This window comes from Triticum aestivum, chromosome 3B (assembly GCF_018294505.1).
Source record: "Triticum aestivum cultivar Chinese Spring chromosome 3B, IWGSC CS RefSeq v2.1, whole genome shotgun sequence".
In the NCBI taxonomy this organism is placed as follows: domain Eukaryota; kingdom Viridiplantae; phylum Streptophyta; class Magnoliopsida; order Poales; family Poaceae; genus Triticum; species Triticum aestivum.
In genome coordinates this window covers 768,971,355-768,998,903 of record NC_057801.1, presented here as the reverse complement: position 1 = coordinate 768,998,903, position 27,549 = coordinate 768,971,355, and the positions used below count along the sequence as shown (strand labels likewise).

Sequence of the window (27,549 nt, the reverse complement as noted above, 5' to 3'; positions counted from 1 at the left end):
GTTTGCTTTTATTCCACTACATCACACGCGGTTTGATGAAGAAAATTGTATGGCATTGGGCTATCCATCACAAGCGCTTTTACTGCTAGAACCATTTGCAAAGTTCCATGACCCATTTAGCAGGTTTATTAGTTTACAATTAATTATTCCATTATGACACAAATTCACATTTCATATCGAATAGCTGTATGCCAATTTCATATCAGACACATAAATATATTATAACATCACAGTATGATAGCTACCTGAAAACATCACAGTACATCATATAGCTAGTTCACCTTCATAAGAACAATATTAGAACAATATATTCATTTCCCTAATCGAGATCATCCAGGCTCGTCTTATCCACCTCTGCTTTCAGTTTAGTAAGAACCTGTTTTGCACTGCCAACTAGGAAAGTGCATCCTCCTTCGCTAACACCATCTTAGCAAAGTCTAATTTAAAAATCTGAGCCCATTCTCCATCTTTCTCTTTTTATCCCACATCTTCAAATATTCTTCAATGTTGACAACACTTTCTCTAAGCCTAGCTCTGTTCTCTTCCTCATACATGCTCTAGAGCTTTGCTATGCACATCTTCAAAGACTGTGGCCACTCTTGATCAACCCACTCCATGTAAGAACACTCCCGTTCATCCTATAATATTTAAAATTATATCAGTAACAATTTTAGGGGAAATGGGTTTCTAGCAACATAGAAAATCACCAAATACATATTCTAAAAAACTAAAGAGACGGGTTAATTATGACACTCATGTGATCATAGCAAAGCTCCCTAAGGCATGTTGTTGCATTGGTTTTACTGGAAAAGGATTAGTCGATGCCTCAACGGATTAAGAGTTTTCATTAATAAGACTTGCCAGTACATGTTAGATTGCATCGTTGATGGAGGGGTCGCCGATAGATATGATGACTGAGGAGCTGATGTAGGTAGGGACACTGACTAGTAAGGAGGAAGGCAGGCATTTTTTAAGAGATGGAATCACTAAATTTAGGAGATGAGGAAGCATTGGTAGTCACTGGAAGCAAGGAGTTAATACTTGGCTCCGATTTCCCGACTCCTGTTGATGGAGACAAGGAGGCTAGAGTTATCAACTGCTAATGATATATATACATAAGGATAATGCTTCATTAATTAAGATCTCAATTAACAAGGACAAGAGACAGCTGAAAATTGCAGCTGGTTAAGATGAGGAGCCAACTAGAGCACAATCCAGCTAAGATTCTAAATAATTTCTGGTGATGAGGTGGCACACGCCAAAATATGACATACTAATTAGCTCCTTATATAGAGGTAAACACGCCATTACAACTGAAGAATAGTTTTATTAAACCATTTAGTTTACAGGAAATCAAGAAACAAAGCACCGCATCGTACAAGAGACACACATCTCCAAGTGACAACTTACAAGATTAAGAAACCAGAGCATCCAGCCAAACATTGTTTAACAAAGACATGACCAGGAAGCCAGGTTTGCACATCATCAAACTTACAGACTAGACAGGAAGGACACTAGATTGGCCAGCCAAATTTCTTTATTAACAGTGACATGCCCAGGATGTCAATATCCAAATTGACCAGACCATAAAATCAAGAACCAGATGTCGTTTTTCATAACAAAGACATGCCTAGGATGTCAGGTTGCCCATCATCAAACTGACATACTACAGGAAAAGACACTAGACCGGCCAGCCAAACTTCTCAATAGCGACATGCCCAGGATGTGGAGATCAAAGATGAACATCTTCCTCATTCTCCTCAATCTCATCCTCCACCACTTCCCTTTCAGAGATCCCAGGGGGCGATGTGGGAGTTTCTTCATGCACCCTGACAGTGGAATTTTGAATCGATGAAGCTCCCTCCAGCAGCACCTATTTATCCGCCTCGTTTTGTAGACCTGCCCAATGACGCAAAAAGACACACACAAGCATTTTTTTATCAAAGCAAGATTTTTTACGAGTTCTCCACAAGGCGCAACAAAAAGCAATGATACCAACTATATGTATATGATAATTCCCAAATGGATTTTATCAGCAGCCCATAAAAAATAATGCACGAAGCAAGTAGGCCTATCAAGAAGGCCAACTGAGTTGCAAATTGAGATCCACACACACAAAGAGAAGATGGTGTATGGATTCAACCTCATCACAAAACTACAGGAAAAGTCTCCAACCACTTACTTTTCTTCATGTTATCTTTGGTTGCAATTGCATTATGCCAGATTAACCAGAGCCAAATTTTAATCTTCAGAGAGATCTTGGCTTTCTATATAAAGGCTTAAAAGACCTATTCGGATCTCAGTGAATAAATGTTGGTAAACTGATTTGATAGAGAACATTCCAGATCTAGAAAATCTCCAATTGGTATAGTCAGTAGACTCATTCAGGGCTAGCTATACCATACAGGAATGTCCTAATTTCACTACACTATTGTTGCGAGTTAGGCAACAACCACCTTCTAAACCTCAAAGAGCATTGTGATGCGGCAAGATCAACTATAGTTTTATCCGTGTCACAACTAATATCTTACAGGCCAAGAAAGATAGCACTCTAGGATTGCTACCACACTAGGAATCCCGCCGGAAGTCAGTCTGGGTCCCATTGCCAATCATCATCTTTCTCCCGGCCAAATAAACATGCTTGACCTTGAGTAAATCAGACTACATCATGGAGTCAGACTGCTTGCCTAGTAGTACTGAAACCTAGTTCTATTATGCCTAAAATTAAACCTTTCGATTCCAAAGTTTGTCTCCATGGTTCTAACTTTCTATTAACCCCCGCCCGAGTATCAATGACTAGCACCACATCATACAAAGAGCATACAACATAGGATATCTGCTTATATATCCCCTGTGACCTCATCCATCATCAAAGTAAAGTGAGAAGGGCTCAAAGCCCAACCTTGGTGGAGTCTTATTTTAATAGAAAAGTCATCAGTGTCACCATCACTTGTTCGAACAGTTGTCACAATGTTATCATGCACGTCCTTGATGAGGGTAATGTACTTTGTTGGGGCTTTGTGTTTCTCCAAGGCCGACTACATGACATTCCACAGTATATGGTGGGCCTTCTCCAAGTCAATGAAAACCATATACAGGTCCTTTTGCTCCCTATATCTCTCCATATGTTGTCGTACCAGGAAAATGGCCTCCATGGTCAACCTCCTAGGCATGAAACCAGACCGACTTTTGGTCATGCTTGTCTTTCTTCTTAAGCAGAGCTCAATGACTCTCTCCCATAGATTCATTATATGGCTCAATAGTTTCATTCCACGCTAATTAGTACAACTTTGAACACCCCCTTGTTCTTGAACACATGTACTAATATACTCTGTCTCCATTCTTCTAATAACTTGTTGCCAAAAAATGAGGGCGAAAAGCTTCGCTAGCCATACGCCATACTATAGGATGGCTCTGAGGCCTCTCCATACCTCAATGGAGATACAATCAGGGTCCATCGCCTTGCCACCTTTCATCCTTTTTAAAGCCTCCCTGACCTATTAGTACCATCAAAGGAGTAGTCCAACTCAACAGTAGAGTTATCATTCTCTCCATTGAACAACTTATCGAAGTACTCTCTCCATTTGTGCTTGATCATCACCTTCACCGGAAGTTGAACTTTTCTATCCTTAATGCATTTGACTTGGTTATATCCCTTGTCTTCCTCTCTTGGATCTTGGCCATCTTATAGATGTCCCTTTTGCCTTCCTTTGTCCAGCTCAACAGTAGAGATATCATTCTCTCCATTGAAAAACTTATCGAAGTACTCTCGCCATTTGTGCTTAATCATCACCTTCACTAGAAGTCTATCTTCTCCGTCCTTGATGCATTTGACTTGGTTATATCACTCATCTTCCTCTCTTGGATCTTGGCCATCTTATAGATGCTCCTTTTGCCTTGCTTTGTGTTTAAACGGTAGTAGAGGGTCATCGAACACCTAACCCCTTGCTTCACTAACAGCTTGCTTTATGGCCTTGTTTGCCACCTTGTACTTCTTTATGTTATCTGCACTCCTTTCCACATGCAAGGGTCTGACACAGTCTTTCTTCTCCTTAATAGCCTTCTAGACACAATTGTTCTACCACTAGGTATCTTTAGCTTCGCTTCTACTTCCCCTGGTCAACCCAAACTCCTCTAAAGCCACCTTCCAAACGCAAGTCGCCATCTTCATCCACTTTTTTTCCATCACCTCCATTCTCCCAAGGGCCCTCCTTACTAACCCATCTCCTTGAAAGCATGAGTTGCCCCCTCCCCCTTAAGCTTCCCCACTTCATTCTAGCGACTCTGGCGCACTTATCCCGCTAGACATGAATCTGAAAGCGAAAGTCGGCCACCACAAGCATATGTTGAGGGACAACACTTTCCAGGCATCACCTTACAATCTAGGCAAGCACATATGTCTTCTCTTCTCAAGAGGACGAAATCAAACTAGCTAGAGTGTTGATCTCTACTAAAAGTCACTAGATGGGGGGTTTTTCTCTTTTTAAAGAGGGTGTTAGCTACAATCATATTGTAGGAAAGTGGAGCTTAAGGATACCTCTCCTTGATTCCTCTGCCATAGCCAAATCCCTAGTGTACCCCATCAAAAAATGTGTTAGATGTGCTCACGTGGCCATTGAGGTCTACTCCTATGAGGAGCTTCTCGTTGTACACTCACAAGCATGTCCCCCGAGCCTTCCCAAGACTCCCTCTTGGTGCTCTCATCGTGGCCTAGTTAAGGGGCACAGGCGCTGATAACACTGAAAACGAAGTCCCCGCTTTGGATGATCTTGGCAAAGGATCAACCTTCTGCAACTCCCTATCAACCAACTTAAGGATGCCTCAACTGGTTCTGAGTGGGTGATTGTGCCTGGGATGGGATCACCTCCTCATGTGTTGGTAGATACCATGAACAAGCTGAAGATAACTGACCTCAGGCAGCCTTTCTTTGGCTCTCCAGCACGTGAACAATGTCCTCTACTCGAGAATGTTGCATCAAGCCCTACGTTACCTCTGGAGATTACTTGGTCACCGTTGGCCTCACTGAAATGTCACAAGATCTCCAACATTTGCGAAGCTCTCTCACCTAAGTAACTGGATGTGTCAATGTTAAAGGGTTGTATGCCTCAAAGCAGGTCCACTAGTAGTTTGCGGCCTTTTTGCTTGGCCAATCTCTTTAGATTTGTTCTTCCTTTCAGGTGTAGTCTTTGGATTTTTGGAATACTTTGGTTGTAGCATGCAGTTCATGCGATTTCATTTATATGGAGCTAGGGAGAGGCTTCTAAGTCCCTATCAACGATCAATTCACTATCGGTCTTATGACTAAGCATGGGTCATGTAATATACTATAGTGGGTAGGAGCCCAAGGAATCTCATTGGAGAAAATAAAGACAGATTACTCAAGTTCATGCCCCTGAGATGTATAATAGACCTATGTCCTTCTATGATTTTTGTAAGAATGGTGATCTAAATGACTTGAGTATTTGGCAGAGGTCTTTGAGTCCTTCGGCATGAAGTCTTGAATATTCGGTTATCTAATCCTCTAGAAAATTAGGAACACATCTTCTAGTTATAATAGAATCCTGGAGTTAGCGTGCCGCTAGCCAACGCAACCAAAAGTCTGAATTCATTAAAGGGGTTAAGCACTCCACATATACACTTCAACACCCCATCCCACATGTGACGCGGGAAGTCAACATGTGAATAGAGTTAGAGGTATGGCACAAGAGGCCTATACATGACACAGAGGGGGCAGCAGCACTTTTTTGGATAATTCACGAAAGCTGGGACTTGAACTAAAGAAGTTAGGCCTTGATAAATACCATGTTAAGCTTCATGCACTAGCCAACACAGCCAAAATCCAAACTCATGGAAATGGGCAAGTTACATATACACTTCAACACCCCTTTTCACGTGTGATGTGGGAATAGACTTAGAGCTACGGCTCAGGAGGGCTATACGTGAACACAGGGGAGGCAACAACAATGTTTGGATAAAATGCGAAAGGCGGGACTTGAACTCAAGACCTTAGACTCTCCTACCGTGTTAAGTTTCATGCACTAGCCAATGCAACCAAAAATCCAAACTCATGGAAAGGCTAGGCAATTCACTGTTTGGTTTGGAGGGATTTTGGAGGAATTCTATAGGATATATTTCAATAGGAAAAATTCTTTTTGAGTCCTTTGGTTTATAGGAATATAATCCTATTCCTATGGAGGAACTCTTCCTATCCTCCACATTTCAAAGGAAAATAAACATTAGCCTAGACTCAATGGAAATATCCTAAGATGTGGACCAAAGGACATCTCTTTTCTTATTACTATTCATAGGATTTGATACACTTCAACACATCCTTATCCCTCCAAGTGCCCAACTTTGCACGATTGGCTCTAGACCTCGGGGACCCATAGGCACTCTTTGGTCGACTTGGTCTGTCAGGCCCACAGGGTATGTGCCTCTGATATTTTAGCACTACTCGCAATTTAATGACATTTATATTGTGGGGAATGTAACCAATGCCCATAATAGCAGAGATGTGCTAAGGGAGTGGGTAGCATGTGTTGACGCTTGGTCAACCGACGTGTGATATTCTAGCAATATGAAAGGACAGGAGCACTCGTAGTCCTGCATTGAAGGTGTAGGCCTCGTGTTCAAACTCCGTCATCAAACGTAATGCCTCTATGACATATTGTTGTGATCGTTGGCCTTGTATGATTGTCTTCCCCTCGGATTTCTAACATGTATTCACTATTGGATAGCACCATCCAAATAACCCCATCTGATGTTTGAGGGTCATTTTGCCACCATGACAGGATATGCTGCCAAGGATGTGATGCTTTCTTCCTTTTTTGGGCTTTAGGGATAAAGAGAGTAATAACACTTTTATTTCAATGATACTCAGATCCAATGTGATATGATAGCCCATACTGGCAACTAATACATGTCAACACCCCACGTGTGATGCCACACACCAAAACCACTTCAGGGGGTTGATCAGGGTCTAAACCTTGAGGGGCCAGAACACAAAACCTAAGGGGGCCAAGTAGACTTTTTATATCTCGTTGGCATCAACACTCCACGTGTGTAACTTTCAACATATTACCCCCGTCCCCATAAGTCAAGAATTATCTGATTTATCCATTTTTGTCTTTTCCTCACCTTTGTGTTTTATTTCATAGGCTATCATATGCCACATGACACTAAACCACGTAAGGGATTAAATTTGTTAGATGGGGCAAACTGTGGAATAAGGGGATGGTAAAAACTGAAAACAATAATCAAGTAGACACTCAGTAAAAACCAAACTAAGAAAAGGTTGCTCTTGCTGATAATAACTACTAGTAGTGCTCTTCTCTATGGTTTTTCATAGTAGAGAATCATCTTACACGACTTGGACTTGTAGATCCCTATTGGATCAAAATTATCAAGCATGTTAATGGAATGTAAGAAACAACAGTGAGAAGAGGCAGAAAGCTTGATCACTCTTCTCCCAAAGAAGGGTCACACTGGAATCCATTATCATTAACCAAACAAAAATATCCCAACTAGCATAATTTTGCGTTTTGTGACTTGGGAAGAAATAAATACCAAGAACACCAAGTATCCTCCAAAAATTCAACTTCAACAAACGAGAATACCCGTGAGGAATTCCATAGAAATCCTGATGACCAATTATAGTTACTAAATGTAAATTTCGCATCAAATGAAAAACAAGAGGGTATTAAACCATCCTGAACAAAATGGAAGATTGAGAACACAACACGTTTAACCATAAAAATACTCCCACTAGGGAAAATATTATTAGTCTTCTTTAGGGAACAAACAGGGTATGCTAACTAATTATCAATCAACATCATTTAGCTGACTGTGTATTTGAAACTATGATGTAGAACATGTTACTTGCATATGACCTTTAACAAACGTTGTAGAATCTTATTAATTGCACATGATTTTACAAACCTTGTAAAATGTGCACGTTGGTATTCAGAAAACTTGTTATAGTACTATAAAGTATGAGATCAAATAGGAATTTTCATCAAGCAGTAAATGACGGTGCAGTTACCTGTGAAAGAGGGGCGATCCAACCTTTTAAGAGGGACCAATCAAGCGCTGGCCTAAGGTCCTTGGTATCGGCAGCCCAGCATCCACCTTCACCTATTGGTATCTCAGGACAAATTATCTGTAGACAAGGACCAAGTAGAAAAAGTACAATACAACTCATTTTAAATGCACCACCAAACGAAGCAACAAATGCAAGTATTGTAAATTATACACTCATGCAATGAAAAGGGAAATAAGTTTATTATCACTACAAATAAAATCCAAACAAGAAAATATTACATTACAAACAAAACAACAAACCATGTGTGCATAGAGACATTCAAATCCTTTTCTCGAATAGAAAGCATTGCCTTCTTTCAGATGCCATACCCCTCATACTTAGGGTAAGATCGCTATAAATTTTTCATCTATAGCACGAGCAAAGTTTGGTACCAACAACACCAGTGGTAGATATATATATATATTTAAAATTGTGGTTCTTCTCCTAGTGTTATGAATATGAATTTTCTTTTAAGAAATGCTTGTGACTTAGCACTAAGGATCATTACTTGTTTGATAGCTTACAACTTGTAGTCCTTTCTCCATTTCACATTATCCCCATGCACCGGTACGACACAAGAATATATAGTATAATCTTTGTGCAAATATAGCAAGCACGACTTGAAATCAACATGTGTGCAACATGTTCACTAAATAATTATGTGCGGGTATAGCAAGCATAAAACTTGAGTCCAGCCTAAACAAGAAATAACTTGTGTCCGATCAAAAAAGCATAATAAATTGCATCAGGTCAAAAAAAAGCATAACAACTTTAGAAATCATTATATGCAAAAAAAAGAAGAATATCCATTCATACTCCAACCCTAATGTGATTTTCTGAAAATGGAAAATCTGTTAACCTTTTGAACAAAACAATTAACATGAGTTCACATAAAAATGGCTAGGTATTTGATTTCATGAAAGGAGCAACCTAGTGCCATTTGCGTTCACCAATATAAATTCTTACCTTAACTTTGTCTTCACCCAGAAACTCGATAATTTTGCCAGTCCAGAAACAATCATTGTACCACCAGTCAATCAAGTCACCTACTTTCCAAGGACTGCTTACAACTGCTAGAACATCCGTCTGTGGCCAATGCTCAAGAATATCATTCTCCCAACACCACTGAGGAAAAGCAGGTCGTAACATGATCTCCCTATTTTGACCTGCTTTCTGATTACGACATTTTGGGGGAACTTTGTATAGTCTACTCCATCTCCTTTCTGTCAGTATATAAAAGAAATAATTTACACATATGGAAAACTAGTGTTGACAGTCTCGGATAAATTATGTGCCATTGCAGGTTTGTTGGCACAACTTTCACAGAATTGGCTCTCTTAGTCCAAGCCCATTGGTAACCACTCGGATGCCAGAGATCCGATAGAATTAGTTTGTGCTTTTCTAGCCCCAGTGGGCGTAGCCCCTGAGGATCCAATTAATTGCTGGTAGTTGATCGCAGTCGCAAGAGTAGAAGTAGGATTTATTTTTTGAACTTCATAGACTTGGCTCTCTGAGCTCCAAGCCCATGGACATCAGCCAAATTCCGACTAAACTAGAGTACAAATTCTTTGAACTTCACGGACTTGGCACTCTAAGCTCCAAGCCCATGGCTATCTGTTAGATGTCCGTCATCTGACCGAATTTAGTTTGTGCTTTTCTTCTAGTAGAAGGCACAATTAGTGCACACACTGGGTGTAGCCCCAGAGGCTACGATTGACTGCTAGCAGTTGGTCAAAGTCTTTAAAGTAGTAGAGAATATTTGTACTTTATGGACTTAGCTATCTATGCACCAAGACCATAGCAATCAGCCAATTCTGATGAACCGACTGAATTAGAAGTAATTACTTTTTGAACTTCATAGACTTGGCTCTCTAAGCTTCAAGCCCATGACAACCAGCCGTATACCAAAAAACCTACTAAAATAAAGTTGAATTCTTGTCTTAGGACTTTTCTTCCAGTGGGGGCACGCGCGGTGCGCCCACTGGGTGTAGCCCCCGAGATTCCTAGTGATTAGTTGTAATCAGTTAGTGTTGAAGTCTCGAATGAACTGCTCTCCCATTTTAATTTTCATCTTCTGTTTGAACAGAAAATCTATGAGCATGTACAATGATTTGCGGAAAAGGGATCAATTGCATCTTAACTGGAGCAGGAGCTAATGTAGAACAACCGACTTGAAAAAGAGAAGACTACAATGGCGATAAGTTCCATAAATTGGACTATCTTTAGTTAATCTTATTTCTGATCCCTGTCCTAACTGATTCCGACAGATACACATGCTGAAAATAGATTGTTGATCAACTGACTAGAGAATTGAATATGTGCAGAAACCATCCAAAAGAGACTAGAGGCAAAAGTTGTCGAGCTGGCCAAGGCTATGAAGGAGAGGGATGCCCGGCTAGCGAACGAGAAGGAAAATACTCGACTGAAAATCAAGAAGGTTGAAGATCAACTGAATGAGTTTGAAGAAATTGCTAAACTTAACAAGCTGTACCGAGAGGAAGTTGAGAGCCTGAAGAAAAAGAACGACAAGCTTAACCCTGAAAATCGGCAACTTCAGATGAACTTCCTTAGCCTGAAAGATCTTCAACACAAGGAGAAGGCCCATCATGAACAAGACATAGAAAGAATCACCCATGCTATGAAAGACAATGAGAGGTACTTGGTGGATTACCTAAACTAATCCACTGAGAAGCTTGCTGGTAAGTATTAATGTTTTAGCTGGATCACCCAAGAATTGCATGATATGCACTCTAGAAATCTACCATCTCGAAGATGGATCAGCCTGATTTGCGGTCTTCTTGTATTGGTCTAGGTCGAATGCCACCATATGAGCATCAGCGATATCCGACTCCCTCAGCAGGCAATTCTCTGCTCTCTTGACATTGCCAAAGATAGTAATCACGCCTTTTGGGCCAAGCATCTTAAGTTTCAGATACACATAACAGGTCAAGCCCTAAACTTGGTGTAGGCTGATCGCCCAATAATTGCATGCTATGCACTCTAGAAATCCACCACCTCGAAATGAGGTTCTCTTTCTGAAAAAATCTTTTCACGAAGCACTACCTCCAAGGTAATTAGCCCCAAAGACCGAGGCTTCTTTCCTGCGATCACTTCATGGAACTGCATGTGGCTCACATTCAACTTGGATAAGGGAATGCCCATGTGCTTCAGTGTGCTGGCGTAGATTATATTTATCCCATTGTCGCCATCCATTAGTCCATACCATGGTCGGTAACCATTTAGAAGTGGATCTACAATTAGCTCTTATTGATCCGGAGTCAAAACATGCACTAGATGATCTGACTAATCAAAAGTAATGGATATTTCCGACCAATCCAAGTATTTAGTAGTTGAGATTACGATGACATTCACATCCCGACTGCAAAGCTTACACACATTTTGACTCGGATCTGCTAAGATCAAGCGTACGCCTTTCTCTCTAAATAACAGTTCATCCTCCTCTTCGTCTTTGCTCTTGCCTTCAGAAGGCGTTGACGCCCAGCCAACTTGCCTGAGATCGTCCTCTTTAGAGCCCTCCACTGTCGAGTGGTGAGGTTCAGGTATACAAGATTTCCATCATTGTCCTTAGTGGTGTGGATGATACACGGTTTGTCCAGAATATCACCTTCTATGGCTGCCTTTTTACGAGGCATCCACTCTTCCTTCTGGTTTCCTTTTCCTTTGTTTTGATTGGCAATTGCCACCAACTCGGCGCCGCTGACACCATCTTCGCATCTGACTTGCGCTTGTTGTTACTGTTATTACTGTTGTTCATGCTTGGCCCTGACTGATTGTTATTCTTCTAATGAGACGGCTCTGTGTGTACCTTGCCTCTAAGGGTTCGCTCCTCTTCCCCGCCATTTGCATGGCTGTTTGCTATTTCCATCAGTCGGCCCAGGGTGCCAACTTCCAAGCAACCAAGTTTCAGGCACAGGTTGCAATATATGATGCCTTGCTAAATTATGAAGTGTAGTCCATCTCTGGATATACTCCTGAGTGGTTTCATTGGGCTTCTGGATGCACAACTACAATTTCGTCAATCCATCAGGCCGCTTGTAAGTGCCTTCATATTTTTTTGACAAAAAACCCTCTGAGAATCTCCCCAACTGAAAATACCGTTGGGCGGCAAGTGGTTGAGCCAAGCTCGAGCTGACCCCTCCAGCACCAGTGGGAGGTGATTCATAGCAACACCATCATCACTACAACCAATTTGAACGAGATAATCAAGCCAAGTTTTAGGTTTGGAGTGTTCATTGTATTTATCACCATCGGACGCCATTCAGGCTAAAACACAAGGGACCTGAAGAACTGGAAGCACTAATATCCCCTTCATAGTAACCACGCTCTGCCCGTCTCCGATTCTGGGCCAAATGATCCTGAGCATCAGAACGGTGATCATCCAACCCATGAGCGAATCCTCCCTGCTTAGGACAGGTCGATCATCCTATGGCATGGAGAATCCCCATGACGCCAAGGAGACACATCTCAGTGACGTGGTGAGTAGTCATAACACGGGGGTTAAACATCTTGGTGGCGAGGTGAATAATCATTGTGGCTAGGTGAATATCTTCAGGCACACGATGGATCTTCGCGGCGTGGTGGAGTCGGATCCCCATGACGAGACACGTCACTAGGTCGAGGAGGAGATTCGCGCCGACGAGGTGGCAAAGCATTGGGTCTATGGCCCACATGAGGGTTGTGGCTCAGTGTTGTGGTATCAGATCGAGCCGACTTGGAATGCAACAGTTATGCGATTGCGTGTCCACCTAGTTTTGTCACATTTTGTCACAAAGCGACTATGGGCAAAGCAATAACATGACGAATATCATCTGCCGTTGAACCTAACGGCTAAATTAAATCTGCTATCTGATTGGTTGCCACTTGCATTGCGGTGTGCGGAGCGGGGTAGGCTCCCGCGTCAGCAATTGAGAACAGGCGCCTTCAAGACAGACTAGTGCCAGGAGTGTTCCGAGGACGCGCCATCAAGTTATGCTCCACTCAGGTCAAGCGCTCTCGCTCAACCAATGTGGCCAATCGAGCTGCCTCAACCATAGGCCTACAGGTGTGGATTGAACTCATGATGCCTTCAACACTTGTGATGTACACTTTATTGCAACAGTGTGGAGCTACTCCACAACCTTGTGTTGCTTCAGTAAGCTACAAGAAATGTAGGTTGTGGGAAGGGAGCTAAGCTACAAGTTTTTGTAAAGTTCGCCGTCAGCTCAAGATAGCCTTGACTACAGTAATCAGCATATCTTCTCTTCAAAAAAATTGGGCGGAAGAATTAAAACAATTATCCAAATAGACAAACACTCAAACAAACCTAGAGTAGGAAATAACAAATTCAACAGAAGAAAATAATTTTATTGGATTCTTGATTTATCGGCAAAAACAATTACTTACTTTCATCTGGATAGTCTATATACTCCACCTGACACTCCAGGTGACCTTCCCTGATACGCATGTCGGTGAGCTGGAAATAAAATTGAGATGGTTTAGCAACATCCCATCTCATAATGCAAAACAAAATAGGCCTTTGTCCAAACTCAAAAGTAAAAATATCCTAGTTGGAGCATATGAGATGGATTACCACAAAATGAGATAAGCAGAATGGCTTGCATGAATGCAAGGGAATTAACACTGATTTGGAAACCAAGAGAAACTGAGTAAATATCGATGCAGTTAGGAGAGAGGATAGATGAGGGGCCTTGTAATCTCAAAATTTAAGATTTGGGGAGGACCTAATAAACCCGAACAAAGGCAGTACTTTTTTGATGATGCAAAACTCAGAGATATAGCTACAAGATTAAGTTATTAACCTTTGAAATTTGTTATAGTGACCATGAAAAGTAAATAATATTTCCTTTAATCCATAATAGAGCATATAGACTTTTTGGTAAGTCAAACCTTGTAGGGTTTGATTAGATTTATTGAGAAAAGTATTAACATTACTAATACCAAATAAATACAATATAAAAGTAGGGCTCATGATGTATCTGATGATATATACCTCGTATCATAAATTTAGAAATTTTCTCTACAAACTTGGTCATAGTTTACCAAACTTATAAATTTCCAAAAATCTATATGCACAACATTATGGAATAGAGAGAGTATTACTTACGAAAGTATCATGTATGAAAATACATGTGCATAGTAATTCAAAATGTACTGACAAAGGAGAGATGTATTTACAAACATGAAAAAGCAAGAGTTAAAGAAATTGCACATTGTACCTTGCCACGGAACCATGCGCCCCTATAACCAGCGTCATAGGATCTTGTCTCTATAGCATCTCCAACTTTAAATGGAAGTATTAGGTCCATTCTAAGCCACGCAACTACACCAATAAAAATTTGTATCAACTCAGAAGATTAAGAATCACAAACTCAACTAAGTTAAATAAAGTGCATACCTCAATATCAACACTAAGCTACAAAAATAAATAATTATATCATTAGCAGTACTCGGGCATGCTCATTCATGATCACAACAACTTCAACAAGCTCACTCCCACGAAGGTGCTTGGGAGGATTATCGCCCACGAGCTAACAATGGAACGCATGGAAAAGCTTATGGCCTCAACATCTCACACTAAGAACATGGCATCAAATACCAGGCATTAAGAAAAGATGATAAACATAAGTGGATTCCCAAGATATCAAGGACAGTCACCATTTTAGTGATAGATTCTTAGTATGTCAAAGAATGATAAAAGAGATAAGAAGTTTGGTCAAGACAACACAAGAACTCGGGCAGCTCAAAGAAGAGTCTAACCAATAGGCCTGCTTCGAGCGTGGGAAAACAATCACTCCATTGTGGAATGTTTAGAACAAAGATGAGGGCAAGAGTCAGAAGAAGATAAATCACCATGGCAAGACAATTCCACATGAAGTACATCTAACAGCTAGTATTTTAGGGATGCCAGGGTGGGAAATATCTTGCACATCCAATTCCTAAACTCCCTCATTTTCTTCATCTCCTCTGCTCTTCCAATGAGATATTCAGATAGCAATCAAGCCAAGGATTACCTTGAGGCTAAAGATCAAGACATGTTGCCATTGTCTCCTAGAGAGTTAGTAAACACATGGTTCTTGCCACACTAGAACCTGTCATGAGTCACAAATCAATTCATTTTCTTTTTCTATCTTCCCAAGTAGTACCAAATTATCCAACCAAGAAAAAATCATACTAATCTATGGTCTAGAAATGTTGTAAGATATGCAACACCTATGCAAGCAAGTAAAAATGTTATGTGTTATTTTGGTCAAGTTAGAATAGAAACAAGATCTCAAGCTCATGGTGCCTTTTCCTTTCCTCGACTGTAATATCGCTAATATATATTTAATTTCAATTAGACGTGTGTAATTATTACCCCTTCATCCCATATTAAAGGGTGTTATTTTGTTGGTTTCCTTCCTGTTCAAAAACAAAACAAAACAAGGTGTCCTATCTCCACCGATCCACTTCTCCTCGACATGCTCCACTATCCTGTGTGCTTGAGTCGTCCTCGCCTTGGCACCACCCTTTGAATAGTTGGCAGCACTCTTTGAATAGCACCTCACTGACTTTGCCATTAACCTTTCCCTGTTAATTGTTACATGGTGTTGATTGTTGATGGCCATGCATGCGAGCAATTCCCGCTGATTCCTACACAAAGCGCATGCTAATTGATGGTGACCATGCAACATGCTATAGCCCACTGTTAATTTTGGCACAACATCTGCGGCCTGAGGCGTGTGGGAGTGAGCACAAGGACTAATTAGTGGTGTCACTTGTCTTAGAAAAAAAATCGATACGCCCTCTAATATGGAACATATGAAGAAGTTGTTGTATTTGGCATTCAAGCATTGGTTTTCCTTTTGGATCTTGCTTGATGAAAAGAGAAAATTTCATCGTTATGGGGATAGATCATTGCAATTGCTGGTCTTCGGCAAGGAATGCCTAGTAAGCGCGAGTCATCAGCTCGCGTTGACTACGTCCCTACCCTTTGTACACACCGCACGTCGCTCCTAGCGATTGAATGGTCCGGTGAAGTGTTCGGATCGCAGTGAAGGGGGTGGTTCGCTGCCCCCAACGTCACGAGAAGCCCATTGAACCTTATCATTTAGAGGAAGGAGAAGTAGTAACAAGGTTTCCATAGGTATTGTCGTGACCCTGACCAAAACAGACCGCACACGCGTCATCCAATCCGCCGCCGACGACGCTCGGCCAAGTCCTCGACCACCTCCCCTCCTCGGAGTGGAGGCTCAAGGTAAAAGAACCCTCGGAGCCGAAAGCGTCAAGGAACATTGTGCCCCCTGGAGGTGTCACTGGTCTTAGAAAAAAAACGATATGCCCTCTAATATGGAACATATGGAAAAGGTGTTGTATTTGGCATTCAAGCATTGAGTTTCATTTTGGATCTTGCTTGATGAGAAGAGGAATACCAAAGATTAGGAATAACAACAAATGTACACATAAAGAACAATTTAGGAGCACTATACTAACTCATTTGAGCACTAGCAACCAAGTAAACCTCAACACGTGATAGATGCAACACCTGAGCTCATATTCTGAGATACATGCATATTTGTCCGTCAACTAATTAATTACGAAAATGAATGTATTCGTGTGCCAAATGGTCACCAACGCGCGCGCGCGCACACACACACACATAATGCATAGCTAGATTCATACGGGTTAAAATATCAAAAGTTCAAGATACGGTCACGCATAGGCATAACAAACAGTCATGCAAATTTACCTAAATAGCCAACACTTACATTAGAAGGGTTGCATCTTTTATCATGAACTAGGGTTTCAAATCATCTGAATGTATGTAGGCTAACACAAAAAGATCTAGAAACAAGCCATAAAGAAATGATCTAGCCACCAAAGGTGACTCGGAGAATTACATCGGCTTTCAACCGAAAAAGTTGTGTCTTCATCGTAATTAAGCTCAAACACAACTTTCTAGGCATCGCCTCTCCTGAAGGAACAACAGTGTGGTAGCGATTCCGCCTGTTGTGAATGAAGGAGGGGCACGAACATGCAATTATTTTCACATCCATGTGAGCAAGCGTCGTGAACTGAACTCCATTCCGAGCTTTGGTTAGATGGTGCAATGGCTTTGTCGTAGCAAGAGATGGAAGCTCTCGCTTCGTCACTTTTCTCGTCCATCCTCGGCGAACCCATGGAACGCGCCAACTGCATTGATCTACTGAGCTGCATCTAGCGATAAACCTGTCCAAGCTCAAGCTACCTCTCTCTAGGGAGGTGTGAGCCATGATCCGTGCTTTGCCCGAGGACATGACTCTGGGCTTTGGACGAGTGTTTGCCCGTGTTCTTCAAATCCCGTTGAGTAACAGTCAAAGTTGATTTCTTGGTGGCTATGGTAAAAGTGTACCATCTCAGTGGAAGCTTGTTACACCTTCTCATCCAGGCTTTCTGGAGACCGCTTCCACAGAAAGATTTGGAGACAAATGAAAGGGATTTCCATCGTATTTAGCCTAGCTCACTCCTCAAAGCTCATTGTTAAGATGATGGAGAATCGGCTTGTGTCTCGTCTGCCTGAGCTTGACGCAGCAAACAAGGGGGCAATTACGAAGGGCCATAGCATTCCGAAACTTTTTCCTGGTTCAGCAAATGGTCAAGATGATGCATGGAAAGGAAGTTGATGTCGTTCTCATTAAGCTCGACATCTCGTACACTTCAATTCGGTTTGGTCTGAGGCAGAGGGAGCAATTTGCGTTGTTTTCGTGCACCTTTAGCTCGGGTCCTCATCAATGGTAGCCCAAGGGACCTCATTTGGCATGCTTGTGTCCTACAATAGGGGGACCAATCTTTGATGCTTTTCATGCTAGTCATCAACATGCTCAATGCCGTGGTAGTTAGGTATGACCATGCATGTTGACCATGCCTACCTTCGACACTTTCTAGAAGTGTTCGTGGGGGCTTCGGGCTTGCGCATGATTATGGTTGAGTGTGATAGTGCGGATCAAGTTCGACACTGGGAAATGCCGACTGAACTTGCGCCATTCCCTAGTAGGCCTGGTGTATTGCTTACAAGGTACCCTGGGCTTCAGTATTGCATGCCTGCACTAGTGTGAAACCTTGGGATGCGCCCAAATATAAGCTTTTTTGCTTGGTCTGCACTGCTAGATAGATGTTGGACCTCTGATAGGTTAGCATGTTGCGGCCTCCCGCCCTTCCACATCCAGATGTGTGTCCTTTGTGCACAAGGTCACCAAAAACTATCAACCACCTCCTAGTCGGTTGTGTATCCTCTCGCGAGGTGTGCGTCAGTACCATGTGATGAATTGATGTTGCCCCCTACAAGGCATGACATGTTATAGTCCTCATGGAGCCTAGCCAGATAGTGGCTCCCCACTGTGGTTAGGGGTGGTTTCAACTTGGTGGCCACAGCACCATGCAATCCATTTGACTGGGAAAAACTAGTTACTGGCTCCCCATTAGGACTAGCGGTGGTTTCAACTAGATGGCCACTGCACCATGCAATATATTTGACCGGAAAGAAATCAGTGTGATTTCAAGAAAAATTCATGTCAGCAGAAAATGTAACTAACCAAATCAAAGATCAATGCCAACAACGGATGTTGGTAGATAATGGTAGTCCAATGAGAATGATTACTTAGCCTTAGTTGCGGTTGTGGCGTGGCTATATCTGAGACCTTTGAATATCTTCTTGTAATTGTAACGCCTCTATATCTTAATATATAGACACAAACCGAGGGTTCTAAAAAAAAGGTAGGCAGAGGCAGAATAAAAATTGCAACTCAAACATTGGGTGGCCTGTGAGGATAATAGAAGGAATTTTTAGCATCATAATCCCACTACTACAATTGAATACTGCAAGCACGGGCAAACCATTGATCCCACGTTCGTAAACATGTCTATCATGTAAAATAGGCAGATTATTTTGACTATGATTCTTCTTTTAAACTTGTCTCCATTCCCTTAATTATTACCCATAGATTGTATGATATGTTCATCCAGTTAAGTTACATCTTTACCTAATAGTCCTAAGGCTTAATTAGCAAAAGAGACCAAGGTAAGTTGGGGTTAGGGAATTTGATATGGAAAAATATTGTCAGCTTGCCTAGGTTCAGTGGAGATGGCAACTTAATGAAAGATGAGCTTTGATAAGCGAACTGCAAAATGGGATTGGACCATATGGCTATCAAGTTTGCTTTTCTTTACCGTGATGTTGTGCTATCCTATAATCAGATGTGTTTTAGTGAAATGTGCACTGAAACCACCATAATCAAGAAAGTCCAAGCCTCTCCCTTCTGTCCGCCCCTTTATGTATGATACCAAGAAAGTCTATTGGAACTTCTTTTTACCGGGCTTTTCCCCTTATACACATACGCTGAATGATATGTGATATTTGCAACAAAATAGCAATAAGGAGAGAAACACCAGTTTCCTAAGTGCGCTACACTCCTTTACTTGTGTTCTGTGCATAACTGAAGATGTATCGACATTTAGGAATGTATGTGGTTAGTAATACATAAACGAAGACAAATCTGGTTTCTCTTCTTTGCCCTGGACTTAACCACTGGATTGTGCATAGAGCGGCGCAATAGCGCATAAATCTCACCATGAAACAATACCACCAATAGTAACCACTGGAAAACTTTGGTGTGGCAATGACTGCTGGATTTACCTGGGTCTGAATTTCTCGCTGTTCCCGACCCGTCCCGTGCCCACGTATCTTGAAAAAACTGAGATTCTGCACAAAAACAAAACGGATTGAGTCGAGAACTACTGTCGAACACGCAACCTACCTGCTGAAACAAAGAACTTTTGGGAACTGGCCAGTTCATGCGCCATGGATGGGGATTTCTTTTGCCGGTCAGCAAAAGAAACTGCTCTGCAAACGATCGATAGTGCACGGACGAAATCTTGACGATGCCTATCTTGAACGGTGCTGATTTGCGAAATGATTTTACTGGATGATCTGATCTATCGTCCAGATTTCGTCTGAAAAACTATCGTCCCTAGAGCAGTGCTCGTCAACAAAAGGACAATTCCCGCAGAAAAGGCGGCGGGGGGTGGGGGAGATGGGGGAGAGGGGCGGAGGAGGGGAAGGGGGAGGCGGCGCACCTGAACTTCGCGGGAGAATCGACCGGCGGAAGACACCACGCGCCGTGCGAGAAAGGCTGGAGGAGGGAGGAGGCGGCGCACCTGGACGCGCCGTGCGAGGGACTCCTCGAGGGAATCGGCGGGCGGGGGCGAGAAAGGGTTTCTGGAGAGAAATTTGGAGGTTCCGCGCTAATGGGCCCCTCGCTGATCGCATGGGCTTTTTACAGAGAATTTACGAGCCTCTTTCTAGCTAATATCCTCCCAGTTCTCAAAAGAAAAAGAAAAGCTAATCTCCTCCCTGATGGGATCTGGCGCTGCAGGCCGCGGTTATACATGTTTCTGGTTTCAACTACCATCCCCCCCCCCCCTGTTTACCAACGATCTCTCCGTTGATAGCTAAGAGCATCTCCAGCCGTTTAGTCCCCTAGCGTATCCAGCGAAGGCCTCTGTGCGTTTGCGCTGACGTTTTTTTCGGCTTGGGAGGGGGGGGGGCACACGTTTCCAGCCGCGCCCCCAGGTTTCGGCCCCCAAATGCACAAAAATTCAAAGTTCTCTTTCCCGCTACCAAAAAAATGACACATATTCGGCGATCATCGTGCCACAGGTCGGCGATCATCATGTCACGGGTCGGCGATCGAACATAGCCAAAGTCCGACGATCAAAAGGGTAGGAACCATAAACATGGAACTCAAATGGCAGGCTCCTCTACCATAGGGGTGGAGAGCTGGCGTAGGCATTGTGGGCGCAGTTGCAGTGCTCGGCGTAGGAGTGGGCGCAGTTACAGTGCTCGGCGTTGGCATGGCAGTGGTCGCCGCCGGTCACGGCATCTGGTTCAATATGAGGTCGCGCTCCGCCAGGTACCACGTCTTCACCTGCTGGTCCTTCGTCGCCATGTTTGCTCCCATCAGCAACGCCAGGTTGGTGTTCCTCTTCTTCGCGGCGACGTTGGTCCTGAGAAGGTCGAGTTTAATGTCCTACTTCATCATCAACGCCGACCACCTTGCCTCAGACTTCTCCTCCCTCTTGGCGATGTGGCTCCTGGCTAATCAAATGGGCTTTTTACAGAGACTAGTAGAACGCCCGTGCGTTGCTACGGGCTACAACGCATATAAATGAATCAAACAAATGATTAAGGTCGTCTTCAAGGTCGAAGCTCATTTCTTACTCATACATCTGAGTTTTGGACATCAAACGGGCGCCCAATAAGCTTCCAACAATTCAACCGTCTCGATAGTCCGGGCTTCCCAAATCCAAACCATATGCGGGGGAGAAATGTGGTTGTCCAGACTATTCGTCATGTTATCTCCAAGACGCGGGCCCAACACGAAAGCCCCACCCCACGATGCACCCTTCCCTTTTCCTGTCGGACCCTTCCCTCCCAGCCGATTTCCCGCCGTAGCGGGACATTTCTCGCTAGAGCCCTCTCCATTAAAACCTGATGACGCCCATATCACCTTCGCCATGGTGCCCTCTCTTCTTTACAACATACTTCCCCATGGACCAACAAGGAGGAGTCCCCCGCCAAGCGCCTCGCTTTCCACCCTGATCCCCGACCCCTGTGTTCGTGTCGATCCGCCCGTGACGCCCCCCCCCCCCACTAGTAGAAAAAGGGCCTATTGTCCCGGTTGGTGAGGGCCTTTAGTCCCGGTTCATGAACCGGGACTAAAGGGTCGGTACTAATGCCCTGACCCCTTTAGTCCCGGTTCAATCCAGAACCGGGACAGAAGGGCCTCCACGTGGCCTGTCCCCTGAGCCCAGGCAGGAGGGCCTTTGGTCCCGGTTGGTGGCACCAACCGGGACCAATAGGCATCCACGCGTCAGCGTTTATGTGGCTGTGGTTTTTGTTTTTTTTTAAAGGGGGGGTTTGGGGGTTTTGGGGGGTTAATTTAGGTGTTTCATATATTGTGCTATAGCTAGCTAATTAATAGAGAGAAGTGTCCTCTCTTTTGTCCGTGCTTGGTCGACGCTACGTACCATACATACATACGTATAGAGAGGACTAGCTAGACACGCTAGCTAGCTAGTAAGCAAACAGAAGATCATCATGAACATATATGCATACAGAGAGAAGTGATATCGACCACCTCTCCTTCTCCGAGAGATTGGTCGAACAAACAAGTTCTCGTATATCTATCCGACACTACCGGCTACATATATACAATAATTATCTTTTACAAATATATAATCTCCTAAAATACGGACGCGTGGTCCACATAGTATTCTCCGTCTTCAGCGATCACGTGGTCAAGAAAGAATGCCGCCAATTCCTCTTGAATTGCTCGCATGCGATCTGGTGCTAGGAGTTCATCCCGCAACCGAAACATCTAATTTTAAGAAGGGGGTCAATACATACATATATATATATATATATGAATGAATGAAACTCAACACAAATGATGGTAATAAAATAAAATTGTGAATATTGTTATTTACGCACTTCATATTGTTTGTCGGAGTAGCCCCGCTCACAGGTCGTGTGGCGGATGGACTCGCAAATGTAGTATCCACAGAAATCATTCCCTTATTCCTGCCACAACCACTTTACAAGAAATAGAGGTCAATCAAACTGATAATTAGCAAGCATGCTAAATGGTATTGATGAAACTAGCGCTTGAATCACTAGGAGATGCCTGGAATATGCTACTATATAGTACTTACTTTCGGGTGCCTAAATTGCAGCTTCTTCGGTAGTCCCGGAGCTTTTTTGGTGAATTTTCTCCAAGCCCTTCCATACAAAGAAAACAATTACTTGATATCAGAAATGAACAAAGTTGCTGATATGGTGGATAATGATCGATTTAACTTACTTCTCGAGCATTTCAGTCATGTCCGCATACTCCTTGGGATCTTTTCGCTTGGAGTCTAAGACAGTTACTACTCCCTTCTCAAGCTTAATCTCTAGGAGAATATAGTGGTAGCTGCGCACACATGCATAACTCATCAATATTACATTACTATAACCTGGACTAATAAGGAAACCGAATATGCCACAAGACAGTAACACTCACTTGAAGTTGTAAGGAAAGAGTATTATATCTTTGTGTTCATTTATTTCCAACGATCGTAGCAAGTTGGCCTCGGTTTCTTGGGCACGATATTGAACCTCAGTTGCATCTATGAGATACGTGTTAATGAACCCAATATCTCCCGCTTGTCTTTTCTTCAATTCGGCGATCTTCAATCTGCATAATATAGTGAGGATAATTATAAATACATGCAAATGAAAGGGCTGAGTTATATAGAGAGACTTAATGACGGAAGTAGTACTACTTACAGACAGTAGGAGGTGACCGTTGCTTTATCGATGGCCAATTGATTGAAAAACTGATAGAACTCCTCAAATGGAATAGGCAACAGTTCAATTCCAAGGAGGTCATGCTCCTTTTTAACTCTCATATACAAAGTATTCCTCCCCTCAGACTCTTTGCAGGTTTTCATGTACCAATCATGCAAGCTTCGCATCATCGTTGATAGAGAACTTTCATCTTTGACGAGAGGCTTCCCGTACTCGTATCTTTGTATCTGCACCTCCAAGATATCATAATGTACATCGTCGGGCAGGTAATTTGCAGGATTGCCATAACCGGGCACCATCCTCGGATCGACGATGTCGCTAGCAGGCACCTTGAGCGGGGGGCACGATTGCTTCGCTTGTTCGCCGAGCTGGGCAATTTGTTTCCCAGCTCGTCGTTCTTTCATCCTTTGATCACTTTTAGTACTTCCCGACCTCTCCGCTTCGGCAAATGCCTTTCCAATAATGCGCTCATAGTTGTCTTTACGCGGAGACTTGGGTGGTTTTGTCAGGGCAGCCAGAGTGCGCTTCCCTTTCACCGGATCTACCTTCTCCTCCGGAGGTGGATGTCTCTTTGCTTTCAACCCTTGAAACCAGTCATCCACTTCGGTCTGCGCGATCTTCGCGTTTTCCTCCTCGCTCCTCTCGTACGGTAACTTCTCTGGAGTCTTCAGAGAAGGACCGAATCTGTATCTCCTCCCGCCTTTAGCTGTACTGCTAGACGCCGGCAGAGTAGACGGAGCGGATGTCTTCTTTCCTTGCTTACGAGGTGGAGGAGAAGGACTGCGACGCGCCATAGAAGCCGGAGCGGCGGCGGGTCTCTTCCGCCCTTGCTGACCAGGCGGAGAAGGAGGAGGCTGGCTGCTCGGGCGCGCCGGCGCAGGCGGAGAAGGAGGCGGAGTGCCGCCACGCGCCGGAGAAGGAGGGGGCCGAGTGCCCTGATCGTCACTCGCCGGTGGAGGAGGCGGAGTGCCCTGACTCGCCGGAGGAGGAGGAGGAGGCGGAGGCGTCCAGTTCGGAAGGTTGATGAGATCCTTCCGCCATAGGCATGGAGTCTTCAGAGCAGAACCCAGCCGATACTCCCCTTCACCGGTAGGGTGGTCAAGCCGGAGGTCCTCAAATCCCTTCGTTATTTCATCGACCATCACCTTAGCATATCCTTCTGGAATCGGCCGGCAGTGAAAAGTTGAGCCGGGTTTAGTAGGATAAACAGAGCCAACAGCCGCCTTGACCTTCAAATTGCTCCATTGCGCCATAAGGTGGCAATTTTCAGCATCCGTGATAGCATCCACGGGATAGCTGGCAGGAGCCGTCAAGGCATGCTCTGGCTGAAGCAGCTCGGTGGAAGCCACGCTGCTTTTCCGCTGAGATGGCGGGGTAGCTTCGGGAGAAGCTTCGGCAGGTCGTTTGCTGCGATCTGCTTCTCGTTCCTCTAGCCCCATTACCCTTTCGTGCAGCGACTGCAGTTGGCTCTGCTCCAGTTTCTTCCTCCTCTCGTGGGTTTTGTAACCCCCTGCGTCCGGAAATCTAGCCTTCCACGAAACGGAGCCTGGCGTGCCTCGTGTCCGTCCAGGGTGCTCAGGATTGCTGAGGGCCATTGTGAGCTCGTCCTTCTCCCTGTCTGGAACGAACGTCCCTTGCTGCGCTGCTTCGATATATTGCTGAAGCTTCTTGACTGGTATGTCCAATTGTTCCTCCGTCCAAATGCACTTCCCTGTTATAGGGTCCAAGGATCCGCCGGCCCCAAAGAACCAAGTCCGGCAACGTTCTGGCCAGTTCATTGTCTCTGGTTCGATCCCTTTATCAAGCAGATCATTCTCAGCCTTGGCCCACTTAGGCTGGGCTACGAGGTAGCCACCTGACCCCGTGTGATGGTGAAGCTTCTTCTTCTCAGCATTTCTCTTGTTTGTCGCCGACATTTTTTTACTCTTTTCCGATGTCTTGTGGGCCACAAATGCGGGACAGTCATCTCTGATCTTCTCATATTTGCCAATGAATTCTGGTGCCTCATTTTTTTGGCATACCTATTGAGGTCTTTCTTCCAATTCCTAAATAGGTCTGCCATCTTCCTCAGAGCAAAAGACTTGATTAATGGCTCTATAACTGGCTTTTCCGGATCATCCTCCGGCGGTAGGGTGAAATTTGACTTCAGCTCAGTCCAAAGATTCTCTTTCTGCATCTCATTGACATAAGACACCTCAGGGTCTTCGTTCTTAGGCTTATACCATTGCTGGATGCTGATCGGGATCTTGTCCCTAACCAGAACCCCACACTGAGCAACAAATGCCTTCTTTGTCCGGTAGGGTTCAATCGGTTGGCCGTCGCGCGCGATTTGTATGATCTCAAACTTTTCATCCGAGCTCAACTTTTTCTTCGGGCCTCGTCTCTTTACCGAAGTTGTGCTCGATCCGGAGGGCTAGAAAAAAGAACAAAGACGAGAGTTAATTAATATGTGTACATACCAAAACAATGAATGCATCAATTAGCTAGTCAGCACAGGTTTAACTAATATATATACCTGGCCGGACTCGGTTTGGTGATCACCGAAGCCGTCCTCACGGTCTACTTCTTCACCCTCTCCTTCTTGCACCGGCATTGGGTCATCGGAGCCATGTAAATCAATGAGGAGAGGGCCAGCTGCTTCTTCACCCTCTCCTTCCAGACCATCGTTGTCGTTGAGAAACATCGAGGAGAGGGCATCACTTCCTTCTGCGATTATGTCCCTCAACAACGCTTCTTGTGCTTCGTGTCGGGGGGTGTCCATAGTTTCTACAAATATTTACAACATGGCAATTATTATTCAAACATGACAGATATGGATATATTAGTGGCAAACGTAGAACTAGCTAGCTAATCACAATAAGGAATCATATTAGTGGCCTCGACGTTGCTTCTCTAGGGTTTGGGGTGGCCTCGACAACGCTTCAAGGGTTAGGGGGTGGCCTCGAGAACGCTTCAAGCTAGGAGGGGGTAATATCGACCCCCCCACGTGTTGAAGCTATCGGGAGGGGGTCGGCGTTGAACACTACATCTATGTCCCACAAGTGACGTGGGCATCGACGCCCGCGGTAGGGTAGAGGGTCGTGGATCGCCGAGCGGTCGAGGGTCAAGGGGTCGGGAGGATCGCCGAGGGGTCGAGAGCCTTCGACCCTTGACCCCTTAACGACCCTCGATCCTGAAACCTTCGACCCTTGACCCCTTAACGACCCTCGACCCTGAAACCTTCGACCCTTGACCCCTTAACGACCCTCGACCCTCTACCCTAGTTCCCGACCCTCGACCCCTCGGTGATCCTCGACACCCTCGTTATATCGACAACGAAGCAACATACATATACATGGGAAAATAATGTTATCGGGGAGGGGGTATCGGTACCCCCCCTCGTGTCAAAGTTTCTTCTTTCTCCTCTATTCCTTTCTTTCTTCTTCTCCTCTCATGTTGAAGTTATCGGGAGGGGTATATCGACGATGACAGAGGAGAAGATCGAAGAAAAAAAAGAAGAAAAAAAGAGGAGAAGAAGAAAGGAATAGAGGAGAAGAAGAAAAAATAGAAAATATTTTATTTTTTCTTCTTCTCCTCTATTCCTATTTTATTTTTTCTTCTTCTCCTCTATTCCTTTCTTCTTCTCCTCTTCTTTTTCTTCTTTTTTCCTCTTCTTATTTATTTCTCCTCTTCTTCCTCCCCTCTTCTTCTCCTTTCTTCCTCTTCTTTTTTCCTTCTTCCTCTCATTCTTTTTCTTCTTCTTCCTTCTTAAAAATACATGAAGTAGTATTGCTTGTTTTTTTTAAAATAATGTTCAAATAAAAATCTATGAACAGAAAACATATATATACACAGAGAACATATATACATTTTTATAAAAATGCAAAAAACAAAAAAAATCTAAAAAAAAGACATATAAACAGATATACACATATACATATACACTCATACATATACACACATAATCAGGAAAAAAACTATATTTGCAAAAAAAAGGGGGAAGAGGGGGCGGTGCCGGCCCTGACCAAAGCGGCGCGGGGCGAGGCAGAGGCGACGGCGAGGCAGAGGCGACGGCAAGGCAGAGGCGGGGCGGCGACGGCGTCGGGAC

The 27,549-nt window shown here is 43.8% G+C and overlaps 1 protein-coding gene across 1 annotated transcript; it reads right to left on the bottom strand.

Moving 5' to 3' along the window:
* Positions 1-1,423: 1,423 nt before the first annotated feature.
* Positions 1,424-20,368, bottom strand: LOC123066456 (uncharacterized). Its single transcript, XM_044489533.1, has 7 exons — positions 20,189-20,368; positions 19,749-19,814; positions 14,317-14,420; positions 13,484-13,553; positions 9,047-9,303; positions 8,042-8,158; positions 1,424-1,899 (listed from the first exon to the last, which is right to left on the bottom strand). Exons 3-7 carry the CDS (start codon positions 14,404-14,406, stop codon positions 1,654-1,656), a joined length of 780 nt encoding a protein of 259 aa, XP_044345468.1. The 5' UTR covers positions 14,407-14,420; positions 19,749-19,814; positions 20,189-20,368; the 3' UTR covers positions 1,424-1,653.
* Between the last annotated feature and the right edge of the window lie 7,181 nt (positions 20,369-27,549).